Source organism: Thermobia domestica, chromosome 17 (assembly GCF_964235325.1).
Source record: "Thermobia domestica chromosome 17, izTheDome1.hap1.1, whole genome shotgun sequence".
Taxonomy (NCBI): Eukaryota; Metazoa; Arthropoda; class Insecta; order Zygentoma; family Lepismatidae; genus Thermobia; species Thermobia domestica.
Window position 1 is genome coordinate 68,091,017 of NC_137470.1, and position 12,672 is coordinate 68,103,688.

General features: G+C 38.3%; 1 protein-coding gene and 1 non-coding gene across 5 annotated transcripts in view; both read right to left on the minus strand.

Annotated features, from left to right (window-relative positions):
- Positions 1 to 12,672, minus strand: part of LOC145674687 (uncharacterized) — a 1,315,729-nt gene that overhangs the window by 34,988 nt on the left and 1,268,069 nt on the right. For all 4 annotated transcript variants that reach the window (XM_081744920.1, XM_081744917.1, XM_081744916.1 and 1 more), the window contains 2 exons: positions 9,815 to 9,975; positions 712 to 1,009 (listed from right to left, as the gene is read on the minus strand). In XM_081744920.1, coding sequence (XP_081601046.1) covers positions 712 to 1,009; positions 9,815 to 9,975 — 459 coding nt within the window. The remainder of the gene's footprint in view (positions 1 to 711; positions 1,010 to 9,814; positions 9,976 to 12,672) is intronic.
- TRNAQ-CUG (transfer RNA glutamine (anticodon CUG)) lies at positions 10,542 to 10,613 on the minus strand. Its single transcript has one exon. It is a non-coding gene; the product is annotated as a tRNA-Gln (tRNA).

Genomic DNA, 12,672 nt, shown 5'->3' on the forward strand with positions numbered 1-12,672 from the left:
AGCATGCAAGAAAGCAACTTCTCAATGGTGAAAAGTGCAACAGTATACGTACTGACAGGTAAAAAAAAAAAAAAAAAAAAAATCTACAAGTGCGAAGAATGTAATACCATGTTCCAGATGTACTCTTTTCAATCACATCTTTATGAGGAGTTGATATCTAATAATCTTCTTGAGAATGATAATACGAGTTCAGTAAAAGCCACATTGTAAATACATACCATATTTTACGGACTACAAGACGCACTTTCTTCTTCGAAAAATTGCCTCCAAAATTCAGGTGTCTTATACTCGAAATTAATATAAAAATGTCCAGTGTTTGATTTAAAATTCCCGCCAGTCTTAAAAATGGCCATATATTCGATGCCGCGGGAAACCTATCTCTATCTGGCAACATTGGATTCAACTGGCAGCAGCAGTGCACCGATCCGACGAACATGAGTTGCAGGAATTCACAAGCTTGCTTACACTGTCTCCATCCCGCCCCGCCGTCACAAAATTACTTAAAAATTGCTTAAATCGCAAAACATGTCTTATAGTCCGTAAAATACGGTACTGAAATTATAAACTTCTTTGTACTCACAATCGGGAGTATAATTGTAATTTCGATTTACAGAAAAAATATATTAAAGTTCTATGTACATATTAAAGTGCTTCTCCCATTCTTAAAATATCCTTTCCAAGCATGCCAAAACATCTAAACTAAGTACTTACTATTCCATAACCATCACTATTTCCTTTACGCTTTCAAACGCTGCTGCTAACTGTAATAGTTTAGGATGTCGAAGACAGTTCATAATATCTATTTCCTCATACACTTTTTCCTTGTCTATGCTTTTGATACACTTTATGATCTTGGCAGCAAATGTTTGACCATTTCTTTTATCTGTTACTTTGTAAACAACGCCATATCGCCCTTTACCTAATTCTTCGTGTACTTCGAACTGCTTCCTGAACACTTCCCCAGGCTCTATACTCACATCCTTATGTTCAAATGCTGAGGTATATTCAGCTGAAAGAACATACAAGAACGACACATTAATATGCATCATATGTGTGATATTAACTCGAATAATTTATTATACTGTATATAGCAAGTATAAGTACGCTAACAGAACGAAATTTACGTAAATCATACTTACTTCAAATATACACAATTAAATTAGTCTACATTTCAACTTTTGTCTAGTTCCATTTCCTGTGAAAATACAATTAGTGAAAAGCAACACGAACTAGTACAAGTTTCCTAATAAAATTAATGAAAAAGGAATTAGAGAGAATTTTTGTTGTTAGCTGAATCATGCTGAGATTCCACATATCATTATCATCATAGGTATTCTGCCATTATTGACAGGTACCTTGGTGCAACTGAGAAGCTCCCATGCTCCACGGTCTTCCGCTAACCTTTTAACCTTTTTCTGTTTTGATATCGTCCTTCGCCACCTCCCTCTCTTTCCTGCCATCATACCCTCTAAAACGTCCCTCATAATACAGATCCTTCTTAGCCAATGTGTCAACCAGTTTCCTTTGCTCCTCTTAATATCTAACATTGTTCTTTTCTCCCATACCATTTCTAACACCATCTCATTCGTTTTCCACTCAATCCAGCTAATTCACTCCATTCTTCTCCACACCCACATTTCGAAAGCTTCCAGTAGTTTCTCATCATTTTTACGTAATGTCCATGTTTCTGAACCACACAGCACAATATTCCACAAGAAGCTTTTTATAAGTCTTTTTCTCAACTCTTTATTCAAGGTTCCACAAAACAGTACTTTCTTCCTCCTAAACGCTTCTTTCGCCATTCGTATCCTTGCTTTTATTTCATGTTCACATTTCGTATCACTACTAATAATACTATCCAGGTATCGAAAACTAGTCACCTGTTCTATTTTCGCCCCTCCTACGTCTATATTTGACAACGATTCCTTCGTTCCCATCACCATGGCTTTTGTCTTTCTAACATTTATTTTCGTCTCATATTCTTCACAAAACTTCAAGTTTTCTAACATCTTTTTGATGTTTTCTTTAGATTCTGCAACAAGCGCCACATGTGGGTGACTTTAATCCTGTATAAATTAAGAAAGTTGCGAGGTGAATTGTTCTATTTTCTACAGTACTGTTTTTCTGTGAAATGATCCGTTAGAGATTCAAGATTTGGGAACAGTTTTTCCACGCGTTTTCCAGGAAAGTTTAACATTTTTCAAAATTTAAAGTTAAGTGAAGAAGTAACAATGTGTTCCATCTTTGTTTTTCCATTGTAACACAAGAAAACATTCAATAGTCATAGAAAATTACTCGTTCCATTAAAGGCAAAAAGGAAAACAGTGGACATAGTTTTCCGGTTCCAATGAATGTTTTAAAGAACTATAGAGTATGTTTAATTTTAACAATATCTCGTAGAAAGATTAAGTGTCAGTAATAAATGTATTCCGGTTAACGTGGATTTCTATCAACGTGGCATGGCGCGTCCTCAGATTGTGGATCCAGAGAAAAGGGTCTAGATATAGAGGTTAGCTGTGAATATATTGAATAAGCAGTCGTGGACAAAACAAGAGCTGGTTGTCAAGTTTAAGAGTTAGGTGTGAGGTTAGCAGCCTCGTCTCGTATGAAGGACACTCGTTCAGAAACATTCACGTAAGTCTCGGACCAAAACTGATAACTTGGAACGACCTCAGCAAAGTAAAATGGACATGAGATTTGGAATATGGAATATAAGAAGTCTTTATAGGGCAGACGCATTAAGGTTCGTAACGAGTGAGTTAGATGAACTGCTAGGAGTTCAGAAAGTTAGGGGGGAAGAAAAGGGAGCGATGCAGACTTTTTTTTTTTTTTTTTTTTACTGGAAAGGAAATAAAAATCAACTACGAACAGTGTTTTTCGTTCACAAAGGAACATCAGCAATTTAATGTGTTGAATTTGTTAATGATAGACTCTCTTTTAATATAAGGATATAAAGAACAGTTTCTACGAAGAAGTAAGACGAATATTCTACCAACTCTCGCAATACCACATGAAAATTCTCTTACGGGATTTCAATGCAAAAGTAAGACGAGAGGTTATTTTTAAACCGATTATAGGGAATGAAAGTTTGCATAAGGAAAGTAGTGACAACGGGTTAAACTTGTGAACTTTGTAACGCCTAAAAGCCTTATCGTGAAAAGTACAACATTCTCACATCGTGAAATTTATAAAGTACCTAGACCTCACCAGGCGGAACACACAATCAAATTGATCACGTTTTAGTAGTTAGAAGAAAAGAATCTAGTATCATATAATTGATGTTCGCTTGTTTAGAAGCTGACTAATACCGACCAATACCTGGTAGCAGCGATTATAAGAGAGAGGTTATCTTTGAAAAAGGAAATCTTCAGCATCCGAAAAAGCAGAGGTATATATTTCTACTCCAACAATAGGTCCATGCTCAGTATGCTGTTTGGAAACGTCCGTGTAGATAAGAATATTTGAATGGTGAGACTGAATGCGGTGTTCCTGGCGACACCGCACTATCTGAAGCTTGGTGCAGCGAAGACGTTTTAAGAGACTGGCGGTTGCTGTAGTTCGGGATTGTGTATAAAGGTTGAATAGTGCACGGTATAACATGGTAGTTTCAGTTTTTGGTCTAGTTGGTTACACTAAGTATGAATACTAACATAAGCTTGATGAAGCCAAGGTAATTGTTTATGGTAAGGGCGTCCAGAGTGGACATTACTATTGTCTACGAGTTGTACTTTCTGTAATAATGCGCAGGTGCAGCACATGCGTTAAAGGATTCTTTTTTGTCAGAAAATATGTTTTTACTGGAAAAGGAACGATTCCAGGATTTTCTAAGAGTGAGAAAGAAGGTGCAGTCTGTGGTTGTCGAAATATAATTGTGTTGTGGCTTGAAGACGGATGTGACATTTGCTGATTCGTTTAGGTGTCGGAGAGAGCAAACTTCCGCCATAGTGGAGTTTTACGTCCACACACTTAGTACAGACTTGTTGGAGGGAAGATATGTCCATTCCCCAACCTCTGTGGCTGATACAGGACATTGGCCTAACTTAAAGTACGATTGGGTTTTGAGTACTATTGTTTTGAGGTGATGTCTTGAATTGAGCTTGAAATCGAGTAACTTGTAACTGGGCGATATTCACCGACAAGTGGATTGGAGAATGAATATGTTTTAGGGTGAAAAGTGTGCACGAAGATCTCGCTCAATTGACTGAATGCCATTTTTAGAGAGGTCCAGGCATGAAGTTCTAAAACTGCGTCGTGCAGGATGCGCTGCAGTTTTACTAGGCTATTCATTTTTACGTATAGTAAGATGCCATCACTGTTAAATGCGAACCGTTACAGAAAGTCTGTGGAGAGAGAGAGAGAGAGAGAGGAGAGAGAGAGAGAGAGAATATATTTATTAAATAGTATTCGACAGAGACTGGAACCTTGAAGTATTTCCAAGGATGTTGATCGGCAAGGAGAAAAAACTATTGTTGTATTTGATGTAGATACGACACTGCATTGAACAACTATGAGTATAGTTGTGAAAAGGCATATGAATTTGGAGGTGTACCGTGTGGGTGATGAGTCGATCGAGAATGATGGAATCATATGTATTGTTCTAAATTCAGTTCAACAGCAAGTAAGTATTTTTGATTTTGAAAGGTGTTGGATATATCTAAAAGGACAGCAACCGAGTCAACGGATGACATGCCTTTTCGGTAACCAGTTAATGAGGGTGGAAATAAGAAGTAATATTCCAAGTGCCAGTTCAATTTATAGAGGATTATCTGCTCAAAAACTTGCACTAGGCAAGAAATAAGAATAATCGGACGATAGCTGAGTCAACCCAATTGGTCTAAGTGTGGGGACTACTGCTAGATCTTTCCGTGAAGGTGGAGTGTGTCCTGTGCTCCAAATATGAGAGAAGTACGAATCGACCATATGTGAATAGATCAATCAGGTATTGATAACTGATCTGATCCCTCTCGGGAGCTGTGGATCGCCGATAGTATAAGACCAGATTTCGTTCTTGGATAGTGGCGTTCTTGTAGATTGTTGAAATACTCTGGAACTTGAAGATGTTATACGGTTCGTCTGTCGTTTAAGTCACTTAATGGCGCAGAAGTCGTGAGAAGAGGATGAAAATCTTCAATCCATGACGAGTAGTCGTCCGTGAGTAAAGCTCGTAGAGGAGATCTTGTAATTTGAATACGTATAAACGTACAGATAAAAGAACAAGCATCATGTGGGTAAAGCGGGGCACAAAATTGTTGCCAATTCAGTTTTCCGGACTCCTGAACGTATAGTTTATGCATCTTGTGGGACTGGAGAGAGGCCACATATGTTCCCTGATTTTTCTCTTTAAAGAAAGTCTTTTGCTTCTGTTTACAATCGTTAAGAAGTTGACAACGTCTGTTTCACCAAGAAAAGTATGATCTGGATGCTTTAAATCTAGGTTGGGTGGAACACTGATAAGGAGAGGTGGAGGCTTCCGAGATTCCTGCTTGTACGTACAATATCTATGAAGTGAGAGGTATTGGTGGGAGTGTCTTGTGAAGAGAAGTGCTGGAAAAGTTTGTCTGCCCCATTCTGGTACGTTGTACGATTGTATGTTTGACAGGTACGATGACAGATAGTGAGGATAGTTGTTTATGAGCATTGAGCGTGATCGGAAAAGCAATTCCTTCAAGTGTAGTTAATATAGGAAAATGATCGCTGCCGCAGGTATATCAATATAGAGTCCAGCTGTGGTTTACGTACAGAGCAGAACTGATTATGATGATGTCAGATAGACTGGGATGTCCATTTAGGTTCGGTTGACGAGTAGCAGTCCTTCCGTTGGCGGTGAGAAGAGTTGTTTCCATCGCAGTGAGATTTCTGGCAGTTATGTTAGTGCCCCATTGTACACTTTCACAACTGGAATCTCCTCCAATATCACAGGGACCTTGCATCGAAGTAAATAACTTTTGACAGGAAGTTGTGGTGGGAGGGCTATCTGGTTGAGCTTGGACAATGGTGGAAGTAAGTCCAGCACAGAGCACTCTCATAATTTCTTTCTTTCTTTTTTTTTTATGAACCGGTTAGTAAAAGCGTAGAAAGGACACGAGTTGGTAGATAAGTGCGAATACCAAAGGTGATTCCAAAATAATGGTCATTCCGAGGATGGTGATAAACTTCGTATCCAGGAAATCGGAAATTTTCTTCAAGACTAATCCCGGTTGCTTATAACAGTATACTGACCAAAGTGAGAAGGTACAATTGCGAGATACCTCCTTGTCATGACTTTTCTGACAGTCCCTCTGAAGTACACGTTACGTTTGAAGTTAAGTCATTCTTGTATATATATTCCAGGAAACGAATGATACATAATAGCAGCGCCTGTAGATCTAATGTAGGAAGTGACTGGGTGTCGAAATGGAGTTTAGGAGTTGATTGATACGGGCGGGCTGCATGCAAGTTATCTCCTCTGAAAGTGCAAGTCCGCATAATGGGAGAGAGAGCACTAGATAAGCTATTAATGCCCGTTCCTCTGAGGAGTGATTGGTCAAGAGTAGAAGAAGCGGAGGTACTGGTTTTACGGAATCATGTCCCATCAGAAACCATTGTTTTAAATAAAGGACGTAACGAATTCATCGTGCGACTAGTTCTTTGCCAGAGAGAGAGTGAGAGATCGTTGAGGTTTGGAAAGAGAATAGTATGAGGTGGTGCTCGCTATCTTGGGAGAGGAACAAAGTGGATGGCGGTCTGGCATAAGCTGTTGAGGTAGTATAAGGAGTGGAGAGTAAAAGTTAGAAGTAGGTACAGCCGAGAAGTAATAATAATAGGTGATGAGCGATGCAAAGAAGGCACTCGCTTTTCTGGTTCATTATAAGATTTTTTTCCCCAACATGTGTTGATTGATGCGTTCCTCTACTATGGTGTTTCCGGGTGAGATAGTGCGTTCTGTTGCTCCATGAGGTCCATGGTAATTGAAAGAACAGAGTGGCTTGGTACAGGTATCTAGATCATGGGAGTCCCTGCACATAAAATATTGATTGAAGCAGCTTTTCGGTGTCCCAGGTGGTGAAATCCACCTCAGCATTGTTTGACTGAGGAAATATACGTACCAATGAGAAATTTCGCATAGTAGAGAAAGCTATCCTTGGCAAGCATTGGGAAGCAAAAGTAAGTACCAGTGGTGGTAGGGAGAAAGTCATTTTTGTGCTATAGACGAATGCGGCGGATGTGAGTTATTGCTGTTCTACATTCTATGTCCTTTTGAAGTTCTGCATTAATGATATCAATGTCCACCACCTCCGTGATCATTCGAATGGAAAGTGTGGCACAAGTTGGAATGTACGCTTTCCTTCCATTCTCAATTAATATCGGATTGGTAAGGAAATTACTGGGTTGATGTACAGTATAAAAGAGAACTTTGTTGATATTCCGGCTCGTGGGTTGAAAAGATTTTATGCTGGGGACCTTGTTGTAAAATAAGAGTCTGCCGAGACTTAAGAGGTCCTTGCGCTCAAGCTTGGGATTAGTATTAAAAGAAGGATCAGCCGTCACACGTATCACAAAATCAGGAAAATTATGATCTTGGTAAAGATTGACCGGTGGTATTGATTAAATTATTGGGGTAGACGAATCTGAAATTACATTTTCTGTGGGAGAGTCCGTGGTCATGAAATATACAGGAGGGGATCTCCTTCCCATTGTTGAGCCATAGGTACCATACTACACTATATCAAATAAATAGTCGTCGTAATTGGATGAAACACTGTCACTAGTAGTAGAATCAAGGAAGTGGTAGTTAAGGTGAATATAGAGCACTGATCACTTCACTCGCAATAGTTCGTAATCACTCGCATGCATAGTACTGCGCGGAAAGCAACTCCTTCTTTTCGCTGTTCTACTAAATTGGAGTTGAGTTGATTTTAGTTTAGCGTCCCTTTCAGCAGCGAGGCTATATGAGACGTGGACCTACTGATTAACGTGGAATCCGAACCACATGAGCTCCCGCCGGGAATCGAACCTGGGTCTCCCACGCTAAAGGCGCGTACGCTAACCGCTTAGCCACGAGGGAGCTCTTCTACTAAATTTATTTGTAGTTTGTAGTAAGAAACTGCATTCCCTGAAGCATTGAATACGGCTCAGAGAGAGCACCCAATATGTGACGTCACGCCAAAACAGTTTGTTTCCGTTGCGTGACGTAAACAGCACATTTTTGCATTGTTTGGCGCTTAGCATCTCCGTAACAGAAGTATTTTTCTTAGATTTTTGTTTTGTGTTATACTGAAAACTAGTTATACACAATGGACTCATTAAACTTTTGGTCAGAAAGCACATGTTCAATGAACAGGTATTAAGAGCTTTTATACTTAATCTTGTTGTATTGCAAAGATCTAATGACGGATTAACATTTCTTAACAAAAAAAATAATAATGCCAAGCGAGCTCAAAGTGCGAGCCCAAATAATAAACAGCAGAGCACGTTTATGTTCAGTAGCAATTTTGGAATAGTTTAATTGAAACAACACAGCTTTAATTGCAATTCAATCGCCATAAGATGTTACTGTAGATTTAATTGCACCATCATCAAAATAAGTTACTATAGATAAAATTTTACTTAGATCATCATATTTCTCCAGATTAAGTTACACTTAAATCAACACTATAAAAGTTACTTGAGAATAAGTCATACTTAAATCATCACAATATGTTACAGTACGAATATTATCAAAGAATGATACTTCAATACAGGAGTGAGCTCAAACAATAAATTAATATTATTTTTGTCCTGTATCTATAAACTAAATGAGGGTAAATACACCATATATGTACCAAATACACGCAATTAGTTATTAATGGCTAAGTATGCGGTTACAAATATTAATGCACAAATTTAAACATGGTTTCGGTCCTTACCTTATTTTGAAATAATTAAACCGAAACAAACAGTTCAGTTTTAAGTTGCTATTAAACAGTCACAATTATAGTTATAAAATAACAAATTCACTATATTTCACTACAGAAATTATTTTATATTAGCAGAAAATTCTTACTCGTTGGTTTGTGTCTCAATTGGTGGCTCAAGTTGTTTTAAATCTGCAAACTCCCTGCATGCTAGTGCCATCTATTGACAGGCAGCATCCGTAGCGATTCATACAAGTGTGCAAACCACATTTATGTCACACGTTTAGTTTCCAATTTATAAGAGTTCATAGTTGACGGGACAATACTTTGTGAACAATCTGTTTTAGGGTGACTGAATAACTATTACGAATTAGCGTCCTTCACATACCAAGATAATTCTTTTCCGTAATAAGAATTGTGCTTCAGATGGAATAAATATCTATGAATTGTATGTAAGTAATTAAAACCTTAGTTACTTTTAATAGTAAGTGTTGATGATAGTATGCTTCATGGAGACGGCGGTGAAACTTATTAAATATTGCACAGCATTAAATCGTAATGATAAATGATAAATGGTAATAATTGTCTGTAGTTTTTATACGGTGTTCATATTGCTTAGTTGCTAAATTATATTGTGCTTGACATGAAAAGTGGATTTTCTATAATTATAACGGTATTTACATTTAATACAGAACTTATTTTAATAATAAACATCAAAGCATGTTCGTGTCCAGCATAATTACAATCCATTTCCAAATAAAAGCAGACAAGGAAGTAGCGGAGCGATGATTGTTAAGTATTAGGAATTAGCGTTACTCACAGGCTGAGATTATTTTCTATTATAAATACAATTAACGAAGAGTGTTGAGGGTGTTGCTATTTGACGTTGCAATTGTTTGTCTTTTTCAATCTAAATTACGAAAATAAGTTTATTTACCTACCTTCTGTCTCATCAGATGCTAGTGTGATGGACTCCGTTGGTTGGAATGGAATTGACTCAATACTTGGTTCACTTAGACCATGAACATTTTCAGCTCTAATGCGAAACACATATTGCTCGTCTGGGTTTAATCCACGAAGAGTTTGAGACAAAGAATGGCATCTGAAAAGCGCAAAACAATGTTTTTAAGTATCTAATATTATTTTAAAGGTATTTCATACACTAGGGGCAAAGTCAGAGTGTTACTGCACGTATATACAACATCGTACTCAACTCTCTTATGGCTGATTTCGAATATCATTTTAAGAAACAAGTTTTATGACCATCCTTCTGTTACATATGATTCATTTAATTTAACCATCAAATAGTAATCATTTCAAAACCACTAGAAAAAAAATATCTCGATAGTTGTTAAACCAATTCTAGAAATCAAAACTAATTCTGAAATAAAAATTATGCCATATGAGAAACCTTAAAATATCTAACGCATATTTCCGTGGGAAAAGGTCGTGTATACTGTACTTAATGATTTGTTGGAAATATCAGTTTCTATATTATGAAAAAAAAAATGAAATCCTTAAGTTTTACGTAACACGGTTATGCCGGTTAGGCTAAAGGAGACGGTGATGATGAGAGATGAGTGAAATAGTGGAATGAAGAAAGTGGGAGGAAACGGGAGAACCCGAGAAAACCCACGAGCACGGTGTTTGTCCACCACAAAGTCCACACGGCGCGACCTGGGATCGAACCAGGGACCCCAAGCACCAGAGGTGAACGCTCTACCACTGAGCCACCGCGCCCCCAGTTTCTATATTATGTTATACATATATACATTATATAAATATATATATATATATATATATATATATATATATATATATATATATATATATATATATATATATATATATATATATATATATTGGAAGTTTGAAGCGCGAGGAAATATTATTACCCTAATAGCCTCAATATTTTTACTCAATATTCACGCAAAACAATAAAACTAAAAGTAAAATACTTAAACATGGACAAAGTCTCATCCGCTGCTAACACTGTAAAAGAAAATACAGAGGTAACCAAGAAAGTTTTGTCGCTTTTTCATACACCACCCTCGAACATCGATATGTCACCTAAGATGTACCTGGAACATCAAATATAGTCCCCATCAGCATCGACGACCTTCTGCCAACATTCTGGAAGACCTTGGATTCCGTCGCGGTAGAACTTGGTGGGCCGTGAAGCGAAGAAGGTATCAAGTGCATTTTGCACCTCTACTAGGGATTTGAACTGGCGTCCTCTAAGGTGATTGTCCAAGGAATCAAACAGGTGATAATCAGACGGTGCAATGTCCGGATAATATGGCGGATGCAAAAGTGTTTCCCATCCACGGCGTAGAATGGTGCCCCGGGTCATCCTAGCCATTAGGAGCTTATTATTGTCCAGTAACAGGAGGACCCCTTTGCGATTCAATAGTGCTAGCTCCAGAGTTTTGAGTTTTTCTTGAACACGGCTCAACTGCTGACTGAACAGTTGCATTGATGCTCTGACCAGCTGGTGATAGTTCCCAATGCGAGCCGCGAGCAGTGCACCAAACACATAGGGCGACTTTCTTCTGGTGCAGTGCTGGTTTCGGTTGTTTTGAAACCGGTTCATGTGATGCTAACCAATGATGACGGCGCCGTGGAGCTTCTTACAAGACACACTTCTCATCACGTATCAACACGCTGTCCAGAAATAGCTCCCTCCTCAGACGAGACAGCAAAGAAACACACGTGTCTGCGTGTCTGCTCGCCTTGCCTTCTGGCTTGGAGTCAAATCATGTGGGACCTATCGATCCAAGTTGTAGTGCTTCCCAAGTTGATGAAGGTGCTGCCGAACGGCTTCTTCACTCACAGTGAATTTTAGTTACAGTTCCTTACATGTCTGGCCACTGTTTGCCTCAATTGCTGCCTGAAGATCTTCATTTCTTACATGTGTTGGTCTTCCGGTACGTTGTGCGTCTTCGAATGTTTGATCACCGTCATTAAACTTGGTAAACACCCGCTGCACTGTCCGCGTAGCCACGACACCATCACCAAAGGTCTAGCATATCTTCCGCCCCGCTGCAGCGGCGTTTGACCCCGTTTGAACTTGTACAGCATAGACGGCCTTATGACGCTCTGTGAAGGTCCATGTTCTCTCTCTCCTTACGCAAGTTCACGGTGTAACTGAAGTGCCACAACCAGGTAGTATGTTTGGTATACCCACACCAACAACTGACCTTCGCCTTTTCTCCATTCGCATTCAACTCACGGTGTGAGGGTCAATGGAACACAGATCTCTACAAAAGTGACAGAACTTTCTTGGTTACCTTTATACCATACTGAAGTACAGGGAATCTTATTAATAAACAGTAAACGTTGAGACTTTACTCCGAACAACAAGATTTGACATTTTTGTACTCATGAAATTATTATAGACCAGCACTATGGCAATATTTTTGTTTATTTATATATCGATTTGCATGTATATAGAGTAAACAAATTTATCTATCTAAATACATACCTTAATGGCGAGCTTCGCTCCTTGTCTCGATACACAAGTTAGCATGCGAAAACGAAAGTAATCTAGTGAGTTAAGTAGTGAAGATAATAGGCTTATAACACCAACGATTAGTGGTTTGAACCGAGCTCACTAACCAACCATTTTTACTTAATTCAATAACAATAAAATACAAGTCACAAATAAACAATATTTCTGCAGTAATGTATTCAACCCTAGGAAATATCCAGGCAAACCCACATTTGCTCTTACCTTTTTTTATCATCTCATATTTTGATTTTTCTTTAGTAAAAGACTTTTAAATGAATTACTTTACAA